The 15,725-nt window shown below is 45.6% G+C and overlaps 1 protein-coding gene across 3 annotated transcripts in view; it reads left to right on the top strand.

Moving 5' to 3' along the window:
- Positions 1-15,480, top strand: part of LOC117157030 (serine/threonine-protein kinase 32A) — a 42,430-nt gene extending 26,950 nt beyond the window's left edge. For all 3 annotated transcript variants that reach the window (XM_076619803.1, XM_076619804.1, XM_076619805.1), the window contains 9 exons: positions 583-1,696; positions 2,806-2,861; positions 3,941-4,109; positions 4,546-4,743; positions 10,652-10,741; positions 10,926-11,092; positions 11,470-11,750; positions 13,155-13,367; positions 14,227-15,480. In XM_076619803.1, the coding sequence (XP_076475918.1) occupies positions 1,648-1,696; positions 2,806-2,861; positions 3,941-4,109; positions 4,546-4,743; positions 10,652-10,741; positions 10,926-11,092; positions 11,470-11,750; positions 13,155-13,367; positions 14,227-14,392 (1,389 nt within the window). In that variant the 5' untranslated portion in view covers positions 583-1,647 and the 3' untranslated portion in view covers positions 14,393-15,480. The remainder of the gene's footprint in view (positions 1-582; positions 1,697-2,805; positions 2,862-3,940; positions 4,110-4,545; positions 4,744-10,651; positions 10,742-10,925; positions 11,093-11,469; positions 11,751-13,154; positions 13,368-14,226) is intronic.
- The last annotated feature ends 245 nt before the right edge of the window (positions 15,481-15,725 follow it).

The following is a 15,725-nucleotide window of genomic DNA, read 5'->3' on the forward strand; positions in this document are numbered from 1 at the left end:
ATTCGGAAAAATTGCGCGAGCTTCTGTCTGAAACATAAGCAAGGATATTCGGCGGAACGTTCTTCGATTCGCCTTGTTCGTTCGTCCGCTATACCGCGATAAAAACGACGCGAATTAACGAGATTTTCGAAAAGCAGCGCGTTCCAAACGCCGGAAAGGCGGAAAATTCTCGTCGTTTGTAAAATTTTGTCCGTATTACAGGATTTCGCGATCCTTTATTCGCAGGGGATTTCTCTCGAACCAGCATGGTTCGTTCGCTTATTTTCCAAACGTCGAAGGATCGTAATAAACGAAATTCAGCTTCCGAACTCTCGTTGCCTTTAAACGCAATCGTCTTCTCTCGCGATCCCACACTCGCGCGCTGTATTCGTCGGTCGTTGTGAAAAAGCAGGCTGTAATTGGCGATAAAGTCCCGGGGAACGATATTTCGAACGATTTCCAGTTGGAAACGGCCAGTTCTCTCGCGCAAGGATCAATGAAATCGCGATTTTCGTTCCGCGAATCCGCAAATTACCGATTACTTGGCCGATTAACCGGTTTCTACGGAATCTGTCCCACCGATAAACGTCTACTCGCTTGCAGGCCACCATCCACGAGCCATCGACCGTCATCACGGAACAGCCATCGCGCTTCCGCCGCTTGTTATTCCGTGAATTAACGGCAGGTCACCGTTAATTAATCCACGAATCGGCGCAGCGGTAATTAACGCCGCAGCCTTCGTCGCTTGGATCGGTCGATCGATCGCCCAAGATCTACGCGACTTCTCGACGAATCCCTTCGAGACCGGCAACCAGAAATTGCGAAATCTCGAACGGAAAGTCCGAAGTGGAGGCAGTTAGCGATAAAAGGGTGCGAAGACGTATATACGTATTAGGAGGGACGAGGACGAAACGGCGACAGACAAATCAAAGCGGAGGCGGTGGAAGAGCGCGAAAGCGAGGGAAGTAGGGTTCGAAAATCGAGCGAGAAGTTTCGCCAAGTGTCTAAACTCGGCGAAATTGGACGTAAAGCGACGACGAACCGGCAGAGACAGGTAACGGGATAGGAAGTTTGAGAGGCGACGCTGAAAGGGTCGTCAGAGCGGTGACATATTTCAGCGACGCGGCTGTATCTGACGAACTCGGAGGGAAGACGAGGGCGGGGAGGAATAAAAGGCGAACGTCGAAAAGCGACGATATCGAATCGAAGGAAAAGCGCAACGGTAGTGAAAAAAAGTAAACAGCCCTGTGCGGGGAGTGAAAGCCGTGAAAGCCGTGAAAGCCGTGAAAACCGAGTGGAAGAAACAAGGTGACGAGTTAAGAGCAACGAAAGAATCTCGACGGAGAGAAACGACCTTCGGGCTAGAGATCTAATAACAGGGAGACAGTAGGCTGGAGGGAATACGAAGAAAAAGAAACAAGATTAAGTGGTTGGGGCAACGAAACGACGACAAGGGGGCGGCGGCAGAGGCGGAGGAGCGAATAAAGACAAGAAATCGACGGTGGAAAAAAGAAGACGTTCGATCAAATGAATAACCGAGCCGTGAGTGGGTGGAAGCATGAGAATTCTAAGTGGATGTCTTTTCTCGGCCCGATCAAAGTATTCGGCTACACGTTACACAGGCCACCGGCACTCGCGTCACGTATCCAGATCCACTGAGGGGCAAAAATGGGTGCCAACCAGTCGACACGGAACGAGCCTACTCCTGGGGAAGAAGGTAAGTCTTCGACTTTTTTCCGTTGAACGTGCGTCTATCGTTAACTACGCGGCGAAAAATCGTCAACGTAACGGACAAACGTCGAATATTTATCGAAATACCACTTGCAGAGTTCGCGATAACGTTTTATCGACGTTTCCGATTCCGCCAGGGCAGAAAGTCAACGAAACTGTTACGTTCGATCGAATCGATTTGCATCAAATCGTTAAACTTTGCCAGTGGATCGCTATACGTCGAGAAATCTCTCCTTCGTTCGATTCGATATTCGTAATAACCGTTATATCGCAACGAACGGAAACCGTGCAGTCGTACGACACGCACACGCGCGCGAGATGCGAGCGAAAAAGGCAACTTGCTCCGGGAGCAAGGTCTCCGGAGTGAAATAGGAAGGTGGGGAAATAGACCTTGTCTTTGCGTTCGAATTAGTGAAATTAAAAAAAGAAATCACGCTAGATTCGCGAGTTTAACGTGGAATAGCCCCGTTAAAGAACGGTTTTATTAAAACCACCGCCTGCTTTCTAAGCCTCTCGACTTTAGGGTAGCTTTTAAGATCGCTCTGAACGAATTTTCAAAGACGATTGCCTCCGCGGATCTAATTAGAGGAACTAGGGAAACGAAGAAAGTCGTTTTGCCGTCAAATGCGGTACGCTAATCGCGTCTGGTACGTCGGACGTCGACCATCTACTTAGCATTTAGGCATTGGATCGTTGGCGTGTCGGCGACGCAGAAGGTCGAAAGTTGTTCAAATTTCTCCCGTCGCCGGATATTTAGCCGGGAAACGACAGATGACAGGATACGCCGACACGATTTTAGGAGGAGACCGCCTGGCCGCTACGTCAACGACTATAAACTTCCTGTGACGGTTTTTCGCCTAGTTTACACAGCCACCGCAAGTTCCGGTGCTCGTGTGCGCAACTTTTCGCTCCATCGGTCCTTTGTGAACAACATCGCTTTGTACTACGATGCTACGTAGACGCTGCAAACGTTCGATACGATTCGCCGGTTCTATCGATGAAACGAGATTTCGCGAAACCGTTTTCTTCGTTCCTTTTTCTTCGAGCACAGGATACGCTCTTTTATTATTAATTCCACGCCGTTTCTCGTTTCAGTGAACTTCGATCACTTTCAGATCCTGCGAGCCATCGGGAAAGGAAGCTTCGGAAAGGTACGAGAGACAAACATAACTCTGACTAAAGTTATTGGCACGCTCCTAGCACGATGGCTTCGTTCCTTTTCTTCCGAATCGTAAAAGTCCGTTTTTGTTCACGCAATCCATAATTCCGAAATCGTCCCCTCGAATAATCGAATTAACGTAGAGATAATAACACCGCGATGATACCTGCATCGGTTACCGAGCCGATATCCGATTAATATACATCGTTCAACTTGTATCGTTATTTGAAATTCGACCGTTTAAATTTCAATGTACGTATTGAAATTTTCACGTTGAAATTTGCCAAACGAAAATGTTTCGATGCGAATAAATTTCCGTTAAAAATTTTATACCTGTGCGTACTCGCGTAAATCGAACCCGATCGCTGGAAAAAATACGATGCACTTGATCTGCGGACGAGATAACGCTCTGCCCCCCTCCCCCCACCCAGGCTATCTTATATCCATGCCAATTATACGGCAAAATTCTATTCATCCGAATTCCATTTATCGGAGAAAAATTTCGATTAACGCTCGATTATGTAAACGAACTTCCGCCGACCGAGTCGCAAGTTTGGATAAGTAGAAATCATAGATGATAACGAGAAGAGTGAGCGAACTCGCGTTACGCGGATCAATTGTCTCCGACAGATTTAGATAAATAGAGTTGTAGCGCAACTGCCTGTAAACGTCTCTTCCTCTCGTAATTTATCGTCACTTACATCCACCACACGTGTACCGCAATACGTTTGTCGTCGAATCGCGTTACGACGAATCAGCATTGCAAACTGCACCTACTTCCATGTTTTCCTATCGACCGCGAAATTTCGCCCGCGAAAACGTCTCTACCCTACTACGCCTCTTACTCGTGCAGACCGTTCGCGATAAAGAAACGTCGTCGTAACTCGTCCACCGTTCATTTTCAACCGTAACAAAATTTCCACCCATCGTCGATGTCGCTTCTCTTTCTCCCAAAAGTATCCATCCTACTCCAATTAACGCGCGCTTTATCGTCTGATGCGAGAATCGGCCGGAAGCGGCCTCGTAATTCACCGCTCATCCGGTAACGGGCAATCAATTATTCCTTGATAGGTGTGCATAGTGCAGAAACGAGATCGTACTGGAAACATGTACGCGATGAAGTACGTGCACAAGGGTGAGTGCGCGATGCGGGGTGCGTTGAAGAATGTCGCACGGGAAGTGGAGATCCTCTCGCAGCTGGAACACCCCTGTTTGGTGAACCTGTGGTTCAGCTTTCAAGGTAAGCCGATCGTCCGTCCGTCTCTCGAATACCGTCAACGTCCTTCCATCGTTAATATCGATTTTCCCACGACGAACGGTACTAAGGGCATTAGGCGAACTAACTCGATCGACGATCTTTCTCCCTTGGTTTCCGCTTGTTTCACGCTTGTTTTCCTCGCTTCCGCTATTAACCACGAAATTCCGCTATTAACCAGAAAATCACGGTTAAGAGGACGCAAGTACGACGGTTAAGAGGATAATTTACGGAGGTCTCCGAGTTTCTTTCATCGTGTCGTTTTATCGAGATTGAATTTTCCCTCGTCCATTATATTATCTCTCGCGTAGACGACAATCGGGCTAAAAAAGAAAATCTGTTACGAATAATTGCTCCGATAAACGTTAATCGGCGTAAAGAGGAAGATGAAAGAGGAGACTCGCTCTTTTCTCTGTTTCAGACGAGGAAGACTTGTTCATGGTCTCCGATTTACTGCTTGGCGGCGATCTCAGGTATCACATCCAGCAAGAGGTCGTCTTCTCCGAGGAAAGCATAGTGCTCTTCGTCGCCGAGATCGCTCTGGCCCTCGATTATTTGCAGAGTCACAAAATCGTACATCGCGACATAAAACCCGATAACATTCTGTTGGACGAAGAAGGTACGTGGTAGCCGTCGTATAAAAGACATTAGCCGGGTGCCAGGTTTCCTTCGCGCGAACCTCGACGAACCGACGGATCTCGCCTCTCTATTCCGTACATCCGCCGTTGGCTGCGCCAAATAATTCAGCGATTCGCTGCGGGATCTTTCGCTTCTCGAAAGAGGGAATCTCGCGTAGAGTCGCGAGGAACGTCGAACGCAGGAACCAACGAGAAGCCAACCGATTTGCGAACATCGATTTTCGAGAGAAAATGCTCGTCGAGGGGCCGACTATTTCGCTTCCCTCCTTCTTCGCAGGAATCGCGGCAATCTGTAAAATAGGAACGATATCGTTTCCACGCTTTAATCCCCTTTTAACAACGGACAATTTCAAAATTGCCGACAAGCCGGGAACGGTTTAATAGGACGTCGATCGCTTTTAAGGGAAATTTCACAGAGTGCTCTAATTCTACCTAGGTCACCGAATTAGGACCACTCAAAACTTCCAACGTTCCTCGATTTTTTTAATAAAATTGAAAGGTGCGAGCGAACGCTATACACGCAACGGTAACGTTTATTAATCACTCGAGCCGTAATACGTACGCGTAATTTTTGCATCCGCGTCCTCGCTCGACGATCGGCAACTGTATTCGATGATTTATCGTTGAACCTCGAACCAGCCAGATCGAATCGAAGCGAGTCGTGACCGAATTTAATCAATTTCAAGCACGCGAAAGTCCATTCTTTTCTTTCCGATCGAGTCAATAGCGAATGTTGGTCGTTCACCACGTAAATTACACGCAATTCCGAAACTATCGTATTATCGACTGACGTAGGCTTTATTGTTAAAACGACGGCCACGCCCGCAAACCGATCAAATCACGTTCCCGAGATAACACGAATTACATTATGCTCGTTCTACTCCTACGGACTACAAATACGTCGCTCTGTGTGCAAATTCCCCGATACGTACTTAAACCGCGACCAACCGGCTTTCTACCGATTTAACGTGTCCACGGGCTATTAACCGACAAGGAATTACCGCGCAACACGGGTACGCGATGTCAAGGGACTAAAGAATTTAGCACGTAACCGAAAATCACGATGTATCATCGTTGGTATTCGTTAACTTTGCCGATGATCGCCAGCACGAAACGAACATAAACGAAGAAACGTAACGCGGAAAGATAATGTTTTATTTACGTTCGTTGACGTCTCGTTGAAATATAAATTCGTGGTCGTATCAACGAAATTACATGCTTGACTCGACAGTCTTTCGCGCAATTTTTTACAACACCAAGTACCTCTAATCTTTATTTCCAGTCTAGACAAGACTCCGCCGTATCTCTGCATCTCGGTAAAGCAAAGCTTCGGTACGTGCGAGTTTCTTCGAGACGTACCAACGAAAAGTATAAGAAAACCGGGGACACCGTTCGTTCCCAGAAGAAAGAAGAAAAATCGATATAACGGCCGGTACAAAGAATAGATAAGAACAGAGATAGAACTCGATAGCGAGAAAGTTAAGAGCTTACAACGGTAAACAGTGTCGGCGCCGGCAAACTTTGTATATCAGCGTAGTGGAAAATGGCCCGTCCGACGATCCAATTTGTCGCTCGAAATAATTAGATGATCGACTACTCGAATGACTTTGTCGTTCATCGAGGTGTCCAATATCCTTAGAAGCTTCCGCGTATAGGACTACGGACGGTGTTTCGTCATCGTCGGAATACGCCTCGCGAAACGAATTCGTCGCGTCGACGGACGACGAAAGGCAAACAGTTACACGAACCACGCGGGATTAACTCCATCGATCTACTCGCGATTAAGACCGCTAGATTTACTCACGATCGCCGGGCTCGCGACAAAAATGTCGACGCTCGGATATCCGCGCGTATACACCGCGTTGGTTCGCACCTTTGTTTAAAGACAAGAGCGTATAACTGCAAAACAGGGCCAAACGACGATTCCCGGCTCGCGGAAGCTCTAACGCGTTTCTTCTCCAGTCTTTTTCATTGCATTTGCGTTTAATGCTTTGAAACTCGTCGAGAGCGAAAATCGTCGAACGATTTCGAGCAAAGACACGCGCGCGATAACCAGGATGAAAATTCCCCGTGAACGTTTCCTGGAACGAGGTCCCGTATACGTGTAACTCGACCGAAGATCCATCGAAAAGCCGTGAAAAGAGCGCAAATTTGCCTTAAGACTCTCGCGTCCCTCGAACGGGATACAAGTTACGTTTCGTACGAACGAAAGCGAAATAAAGGGGCAAAAATGTGGATGAAAGTTGGCTCGGATACACGGCGAATTACAAGCGGTAAACGCGGAAACATAGCCACTCTCTTTTTAAATAAATGCCATCGAAAAGAAAGGGAGGAACGTCGGATTAAGCGAAAAGAATTTGCTACGCTCGAAACGCGGCACCGTGCTTCTTTTTAATTAGCAACATTTAACGCCACGCGTTCGTTGAATATATTCAACGTCGAGTTACCTACGACGCTGACGACCGGTATTCGAAATTCCGTAAATCAAGTGCCAGCATCGTAAGCGAACGTACGCTTCGTTTGCTCGTCAACCGAACCGTTTACGCTTCGTTTCCACGTTCGTCGATGACAAATGCATCGTTCGAACAATCCGTACGTTCGATCGAAGCAGATCGCGAACATTGGATTGCTTCGTCGATGATTCCGCAGCTGATCGATCGAATTTTCATCGAACTTTGGGAAATTCTTTGTGGAAGAAAAATATAGCTCTTAGTTGTAAAGAAAACTCGTTTAAAAAAGCCATTCCTTTAAAATGAACGACATAAACGAAAATCGAGGAATGTTTATTGGCACTTAGATTTTCTTCTACAGAGGCGACCATCTTCTAGCATTATTAATGGCTATTTAGAAGAGGAAAATTCCATTCTTAAATTCTATACTGCGGCATTCTCGTCGGTACGTAAAACAATCTCCAATGAAAAATCCAAATTTTTCAATTTCCCCGTTTACAGCGTTTCCTACATCCTCGAGAGCATCCTCGAAACATACTAAGGCTAACAAATTACCGTCGAATAACGACGACTGGGCTGAAGTTTAGAACTTACATATTGAAATCCGAATGATATTTGCCCTTAAAAGCAACGTTGAAGATGATTCAGATTTTAGACGATATCCGTGGCTTCGTCTCGGAGATGTTACAGATAAACAAGAAGCACCTTGTTAGTTAACTCACCTCGAAGTTGCTTGATCACAACAAACGCGTCTACCCTTTCGTACGATGATTTCAATGGAAACATAAATTCATGATATTCCACGCTGAGTGAAGGAACCAGCCTCTGTGTTTTGATATTTCGTCGTCGACCGACGTGGCACCGACCCGCCGTACAAAAATCAATAGCATTTACCTCTATAACGCTGCATGATAATGTTCGACTGGACAACTAGTTTATCGTTGACGATTCGGAATTGTATTTTGTCGTGTTTTGCAATTTCAGCTTCGGTGGAAGGGCGCGATTTAAAACGAAAAATCTGCGACCGAACGAATTTCTCCGAACTTGACGCAACTTTGACATATCTTTGACGATGAATCGTTGACAAATAGCACGATCGTTACACGTTAGAACCATTGGATTCTCTGACAACGATGCAACAGCGGTAAATAATTTGAAGAAGAACGTCGCATTACCAAGCTTCTATCGTCTTACTTCGACGAGTATCACGCAGCTTTCAAATTCGATGACGATTCTTCGCGCCGAGTTGGCGAATCGCCGATCCTTCGCGAAAATTCATCTTTTTATTAAACCGTCGACTAATATTTCTTCTTTGGAACGATAAGGAAAGAGACAGGAGTTGAACGAGTTGGATGAAACTCGAAAATCAAAGTTTAAAAGCGGTCCGTGAAAGAGGGAAACGGTCACGGGATTCTAACAAAGTCTGGAAAGAAGTTGCTCGCACGAAGGTTCGTTTAACCTCGTGCTCACCGAACAAAATATATTTCGCGTCTAAATGAACGTTCGGTAGCTTATTCCCCTTTCGGTAGACGGACAATTTACAAAAGCGAACAAACTAATTAAAATCGTCGTTCCGTTAATACCAATCCGCCGATGCTCGACTCGTCGGGATCCGTTCAATTTCGGATTCAACGTCGATATTCGTATGCGCTAAAGTTAAACGATCGAGCGACCTGTAGCATAACGACGAATAGATCTTCGATCAGTTAGCGTTTGTCCATCGAGTTTCGTTACAAACTCGTTGAATTCCACGATGGAGAACCGCTTCTGATTTCTCAGCAAAGGTCAAAGAACGCCTACAATAGAGAACCGCGTTATATTCCGGTGACGTAGCAGGCCGCAGATCCGGTCATTTTCCTCTCTTTCTCCCTCTTTCTCTCTGTCTATTAGTCGCGACCACGGACAGGCTGACTCAGCCCATAAATAATTTTACGCTTTCCATTCGACCTCCGAGGCCATGTGCTTCGGAAATTTTACCTTTCACCCTTTGACCGTTCGGTACGACGCCGGAAAAAGAGCTCCGCGACTATCGCGAGAACCTAACTACGCGCGTCCCGCTAAAGGTTCGAAAGACGGACGATTCGATTTAAACGAAGTTCAATTTTGTCGCGAGAGGTTTTCTCGTCCACCGGGCAAATTTTCTTCTCCGTTACGAAGCAACCATACGACTCGGGTTTTCAGCCATCCGTCTATCTAGCAATAATCTACGTTAACGGAAAAAGAGAATCTACTACCTACTTACTTAAACTTTTCGCCACGAACCGGCACTCGAGAAATACTCTAAAAGAATTTTCAAAGTTGCCAATCCTTCGCCTATAACTTAGTATTAAATATTAAATATTAAACGACGTATGCCTTTTATCGCGATCGAAAGAAATTGTATTTTAAAGTTTCAAGGGATCGTTTCTCGGTTGTTGGCATAGCTAGATTTATAATTCAAAGGCCAGGCCCGAAGAAAGAAGCGTACGATGGCGTCGAGTTGAAAACGACTGGTCCAAGGACACTCGTATTCCCCGTAGAAGGGTAACCCTAATTTCCTGCTGCATTTATCCGACAGCTGTTTGTGCCTCGGAATTGCTTCTGCATCATTTAAAATTACCGGGGCCGGCTGTCGACCCGGCTCGCGTTTCATCTCGCTCGCGCCATTCCCGCCCCTATTGTTCGTGAAAACGTGCTCTACGCGCGAGGCGCGTTATCCCGCCGCCTTTTAACTCTTTCATCGATCAATGACTGAGCCGGTGAACCAGGCTGTTAAAAATTCTCCGTAGATCGCGTTTCATTCGTTCGCAGAAACGCGAAATTTATCTTCGCCTGTTCGTCCCGGCAATTTCTTTAATTTTGTAAAACCACTAAATCGATTCTTAATCGTAACGTACGATCGTTCGCGTTAACGTTCGAGACAGGAAAAAGAATGGTAAATTGGAAATTGGCGAGAAGGTAAGAAAGAAGATAAAGAGCGAAAGGAAGAGAAACGAATAGAAAGATGTGGTTCGTGTGCCGCGCTGTTAAAAATAGGCGACAGTCTCGACTGTCTCGTACGCTTTCAGCGATATTTTACACGTGTTTACTCTGAAACTTCATATTTCTTCTCGTAGGTGGTAAAACACGAAACTCGGCTAACATAATGATTCCACGCGTAAAGAATTCCGGATATTCGACCCTCCAAGCTGGTCCTCCGAGTCAAGCATATGGCATCGTTCGCGTCAGATGTCATACGACGGATAACGAACGATCGCTAACGATCAACGGCTCACCGACTAATCGGATTCGCGCTATTATTGCTCGGCTAATTCGAAGAGCTAAAAGGGGAATAGTAAAATCGACCGGGAAAGGAAAGACGACGATGTAGTGGCGCCACGAGGCTATATCGAACGTTGCTCGATTGCCCGGTCTCTGTTAGACGTAGATGCTGCGATTATAGGTTTATTGTTCTGCTTAGGACACGCGCACGTGACGGACTTCAACATCGCAACGGTATTGGAGGATGGAGAATTGGCTACGTCGATGTCGGGAACAAAACCGTACATAGGTATGAATCGATTATACGTATTCCGATCGATAGATGGATTCGGTTAATCAAACGTGGTAAAACGCGACGATGAATAATTCGTGGCGAACTCTACGAACTACGAACGACCGAGATAACGATTTTTCTATCGTCGTTACCTTCGTGTCGCTTGGATAATATTTCTTCGAACGTTATTCCGAGACAGCTCCGGAAATTTACATGTGTTCCTGCGAGGAATACGGCGTTCTTGGCTACGGTTTTGCCGTAGACTGGTGGAGCCTGGGAATTCTTGCTTGGGAAACTCTCGCAGGAGAACGTCCTTACCCTCTCTGCTCCACTACGACGCACAGAGAGGCTTTGCAGATCATGCAGGTAAAATTGCCGATCAAATCTTTCCTTCTCTCTGCCTCGTCCTTTGGTATCCGTTCTTTAACACCGCGAAATATCATTGTTCCGTGGTGTCGCGCTTCTTCTCTTCTGAAATTTATACATACGCGAAATAAATCGTATTTTCGACGCTTCTCCGTGTCGAACGTCGCCTCGTCTTGAAAAGAGAAAATGTCTGTCGGATCGAGAGTATCGAAACTATTCGCGTTCCTTTAAAAACAAACGCGTTCGCGAAAACGAGTACGTTCGAAAGCGATTAAAAGGAAAAACTTGGAACGTTATTCCGTTGTACGTTGATATTCGATAAGCTTCTCAGCTCGAGTATATCGAGCATACGTTGAAACGAAAGGAACGTTCTTCAGAAAGAAAGACCGACGCCCGTTGACTGGAGCTCCGCGATCTGCGAGCTTCTGAACAGACTGTTAGTCGTGGCACCAGGCGCGCGAATATCGACGCTCAAGGAGCTGAAGCAAGTGAACGCGATGAGGGAACTGGACTTTGACAAAGTGTTGAACAAGCAGATCAAACCCTCGTTCACGCCGCCGAAAGATCACCTGAACTGCGATCCGACGTTCGAGCTGGAGGAGATGATCATCGAGACGAAGCCGTTGCACAAGAAGAAGAAGCGTCTGGCGAAACAAAGGTAAGCGTGTCGCAAAGAAGAGGAGGTTGATCGTCGGATTCTAGTCGATGTCGCGTGATCGTGCCCCTTGCCGAAAGGAGATTAACTTCAAGAATATCGATCACGGTGTGTGTCTCTTACTGCGTTCCGATATTCGTCTTTTTTTTATTGGAAATCGATCATTTTCGCAGCAGATCCCTCGCGATAATATTTATTTCGGTAACGGTAACAACGGTTCTCGCAGAACTCTATTAGAATAGTATTAATGCCTCGTAGTAATGTTACCGACGATAGTAATAGCGGTAATCGAAATAATAATCCCTCGTAACCACATTGATCGTTCACAAATCCATTTCCAGTTTCACTCTAAAATCTCTTCCCCGGTTGTAATTACGATTGTAATTCGCTGGAACCAAATTCGCTCGAAACGAACGAACGAGCGCGATATCCTTAAATTCGATCCGCGTTGTCGTATCGGCTCGTTCACGATTCGATCGAGTTAATTATTGTCCCATGGTTTCGATTCTTACGTAACAAAATATTTTACCGAAGCGAGATCGAACTGGTCCGAAACTGAAACGGTAGCGTGAACGCGTTTCTCCATTTACCGTCAACCGTTACGTTTATTTACAACCCGCGATTTTCCCAGTGTCGTTCGGTAAGCCGCACGGTAAGCCGAACAGCGATTCGAAGCGATAAAAAGTTATTTTTTAGTCGCTTTTGGCCAATACGCTTACTTATCTTTACAACCGTGTCGAATTTGTCAGAAATAACTGACCGTACGTGTTCACACGTGTGTCGCTGAGCGTCAGATTTCCGGTTTCCGGTCACGGTCCGATCGCGCGGTCCAATAAACACGCGTATTGGCCGAAAGTCTAACGTATACAAATAAAATAATACACAGCAGTACGTAACAATATATAGCAAGACGCGATAGTGAGCGATAGAGAGCGGTTACCTTGCCCCTGTACGCTGTGCTCCCAACTTACGCACAGTACGTACTTTCCTGTACGAAATTCACGATACGCCGGATGATTCCTATCGCCATTTATCGCGACAAGCAGAAACATCAAACGCGAAACGGTATCTCTTTTAGAAATTCGAGCAACAGGAAAATCGAGTAACAGGAAACGACCAAGAAATAATTCTTTATTAGCTAGAATCGCCGTTGTTGCGACACAGTGCGTCGTGACAATGGCGAAAAAATCTGTCTCTGAACAATCTGAACCGATCGACGATAAACTCGTAATCGGACGGATCCGAACAAGTTCGATCTCGCTGGAGTAAAATATCTTTCCCAAGGATCGGTCCGATCGTGAATGCCCATAATCGAACGAACGAGATGATAGTTCGATCGCATTGACGACTTTCCGGTTGACGAATGGACCAGCAGAGTGCTTGTGATTTCTGACGTTTGGTGCACAGATCTCTGAAGGTCGATCATCTGCCCGAGGACACGGCGATCGGGCTCGCGGAAGGCGCCGGACCGAGCGTCGATTTCAGACGATTGGCATTCATCCCGGAGTACCGAGTGTATAATCGGGAACGCGAGATGGAGAGACAGGAGAGGGAAAGGAAGGAGAAACAGTGGGAGGAGGATTTGAACACTGCCATGAAGGGTGCCGAAGAGAGACTGAAGTGAGTTAAGCCGCTCGTCTAATTACCGCACTACTCCGTCGCGATTGTCGTTTCTTTTTACTCTCCTAAGAGACGAACGATGGAGGTAATTCCGAGGTAGTTAGGAGAGAATTTAATAAGAGGGATAAATGGGGTTTCGTGATTGAAGATGATGGCCCGTATAAGCCGCGGAGAGAAATAATCGCGTAGCAGAAAGACGAATTGCAACGTACACGTGGACCAGTTTAATTTTCGTTTATCGATTGAAATGGAAAAGAATGCCAGATTAGGTCTTGAGAGATTAGATATTATTACTTCCCTTCGTAATGCAATAAGAAAGACTAACAGCGAATAATTCGTTGCGAAATTCTGCTTTTTTTTTTATAGTCTCGAGTTTTATAGTTTCGCTATGTGTCGACGAAGAGAAGAGAATGGTACATTTCGAATTAGTCACCGTGATCAGGGAGCTCGACTACCGTACAATGTTACCGAATAAACGATCGGTGCTTGTGGCGATCTTTGCACATTTAAAGTCGACATAGGAGGAAATGCATCGATCGAAAGCAGCCTATATCTGCCTGTACCTCGGAAGTTTCGATTTCGCTTTCTACGATACATTTGGAACGTGGCCAGCTGCGAAAGGAGCGAAGCTTTCTGGTGTACAAAGCTCGAACCGTTCGACCGATATGCTTTTCAATTTCGCGACACAAAAGCTGCTTTCCCTTTGTTTTTAAAATTGCAAGAATCATAACTCGGAAATCTGAAAAATTGTCCCTCTTATTCGAGAAAAATTAAGCGACGCTCCTTTCGCCGTGTTAACATTTTGTATCTTTTCGTATTTGTAATTATTCGAAGGACAATTTTCATTTGATAATTATAGGACGAAACAAGAGCCGGTACATCGAACCGGAAACCGACTGAGCGTCTCTACGACCAGCGTAAAGACACGCATAAACGCATCCCCTAGGCAAGGAAGACGCGCCAGCACCGCAACATCGTCGGATATCGACTACATCGATGCGAGTCCTGAACCTTCCACGTCGTAAATTTCTCCCGAACAATCTGTTGTGCGCGAAAAATAAACGCCGACGCGTATTCTCGGGAAGAACATTCTGCGACAAAGTGATCGTCGTTGGAAATCACATTCAGTTGCCGATTTGTAGCGTATCGAAGAATTTGAAAAGTTCTCGATCGTGTTAAATTGATCTAGTCGTCCGAACTATGGATTTGTTCGGTTCGATGACTGGTTAGAAAGTAACGTGATAATCGATAAGAGTAAGATGATCGCAGATCCAACTTTCCGTCGTCTTTTCGTTTCGTTCTGATCTTCGTAGAAGAAACGATATACTCGAAGTTTATGATAAAATATAGAAAAGAATTACAAAGAAATCAACGTTTCTCTACAGATGAGATTTCTTTTTCGGAGAAACTTAACTCGTACCTCGAACGATTGATCTCACGCCTCTTCTTCGTCTCTCATAAGGAAAAGCGTATCGTTTATTTTTGTAAAGAACGAAAGAAGAAACACTCGCGACCAAAAGTAAAGCCTTTCAAGGACCATTTTGCCAAACCGAAAACTTAGCGCAAAGATATAAGCAGGTACTGGGGACATGGTCTTTCTTCTTCCTCGAACTCACCTTTCCCTTGGAAAGGGACAAATTTCGAGCAAACGCACGGTCCAAGAAATACTCGGAACAATCTTCGTACGACTCGCGCGTTTTAATCCAAATCGTTTTAATCCATAGTTTCTACCTACGTGCTGTTTAACTTCCCTCGTAGAATGTTACGGAAGTTCGTGTAGTCTCGATTCCCATAAATTTTATAACGTTAAATGAAGTTAACATCGTAAGATAGTAGCGATATACACACGAAGACTCGTATCGTTCGAATGTTTTAGCAATTTACGATTAACGTTACGAGGATCGCGCATTGTTTCTCGATTCGTATCCTTCTCCAATGATACATACCTGCCACACCATTTCGCGTATACCTCGTGTCTTGTATAACAACAGATCAACGATCGCTCCTCTGATAATCAACCGACGAACACCAAGAACAATGTAATTTTATAAATAGTCGTTAAGAAAGAATCCTACGCTGTAACGTGAAATTAAACGATGATTGAACGATCGAACCACTCGAATCTTGTCTATCCCTGTTTTCTCGGCATGGTGTATCGATTATACAATCGCGACCAACGAAAATATTTTTCTCTTTGTTGGAACGATCAAACGAGGAAATACGATCGCTTCTCTTGGTACACGATCTCTCGTCGCACAGGGTACACGTTTGAAAAATGAATCGACGATAAGGAAAAATAAAGTGTGCGTTACGTCATGAGGTTCTCGACGCTGCTGGTAATTGGTATTTGACAGAAAG

The sequence above is a fragment of the Bombus vancouverensis genome, chromosome 7, assembly GCF_051014615.1.
Source record: "Bombus vancouverensis nearcticus chromosome 7, iyBomVanc1_principal, whole genome shotgun sequence".
NCBI classification, from domain to species: domain Eukaryota; kingdom Metazoa; phylum Arthropoda; class Insecta; order Hymenoptera; family Apidae; genus Bombus; species Bombus vancouverensis.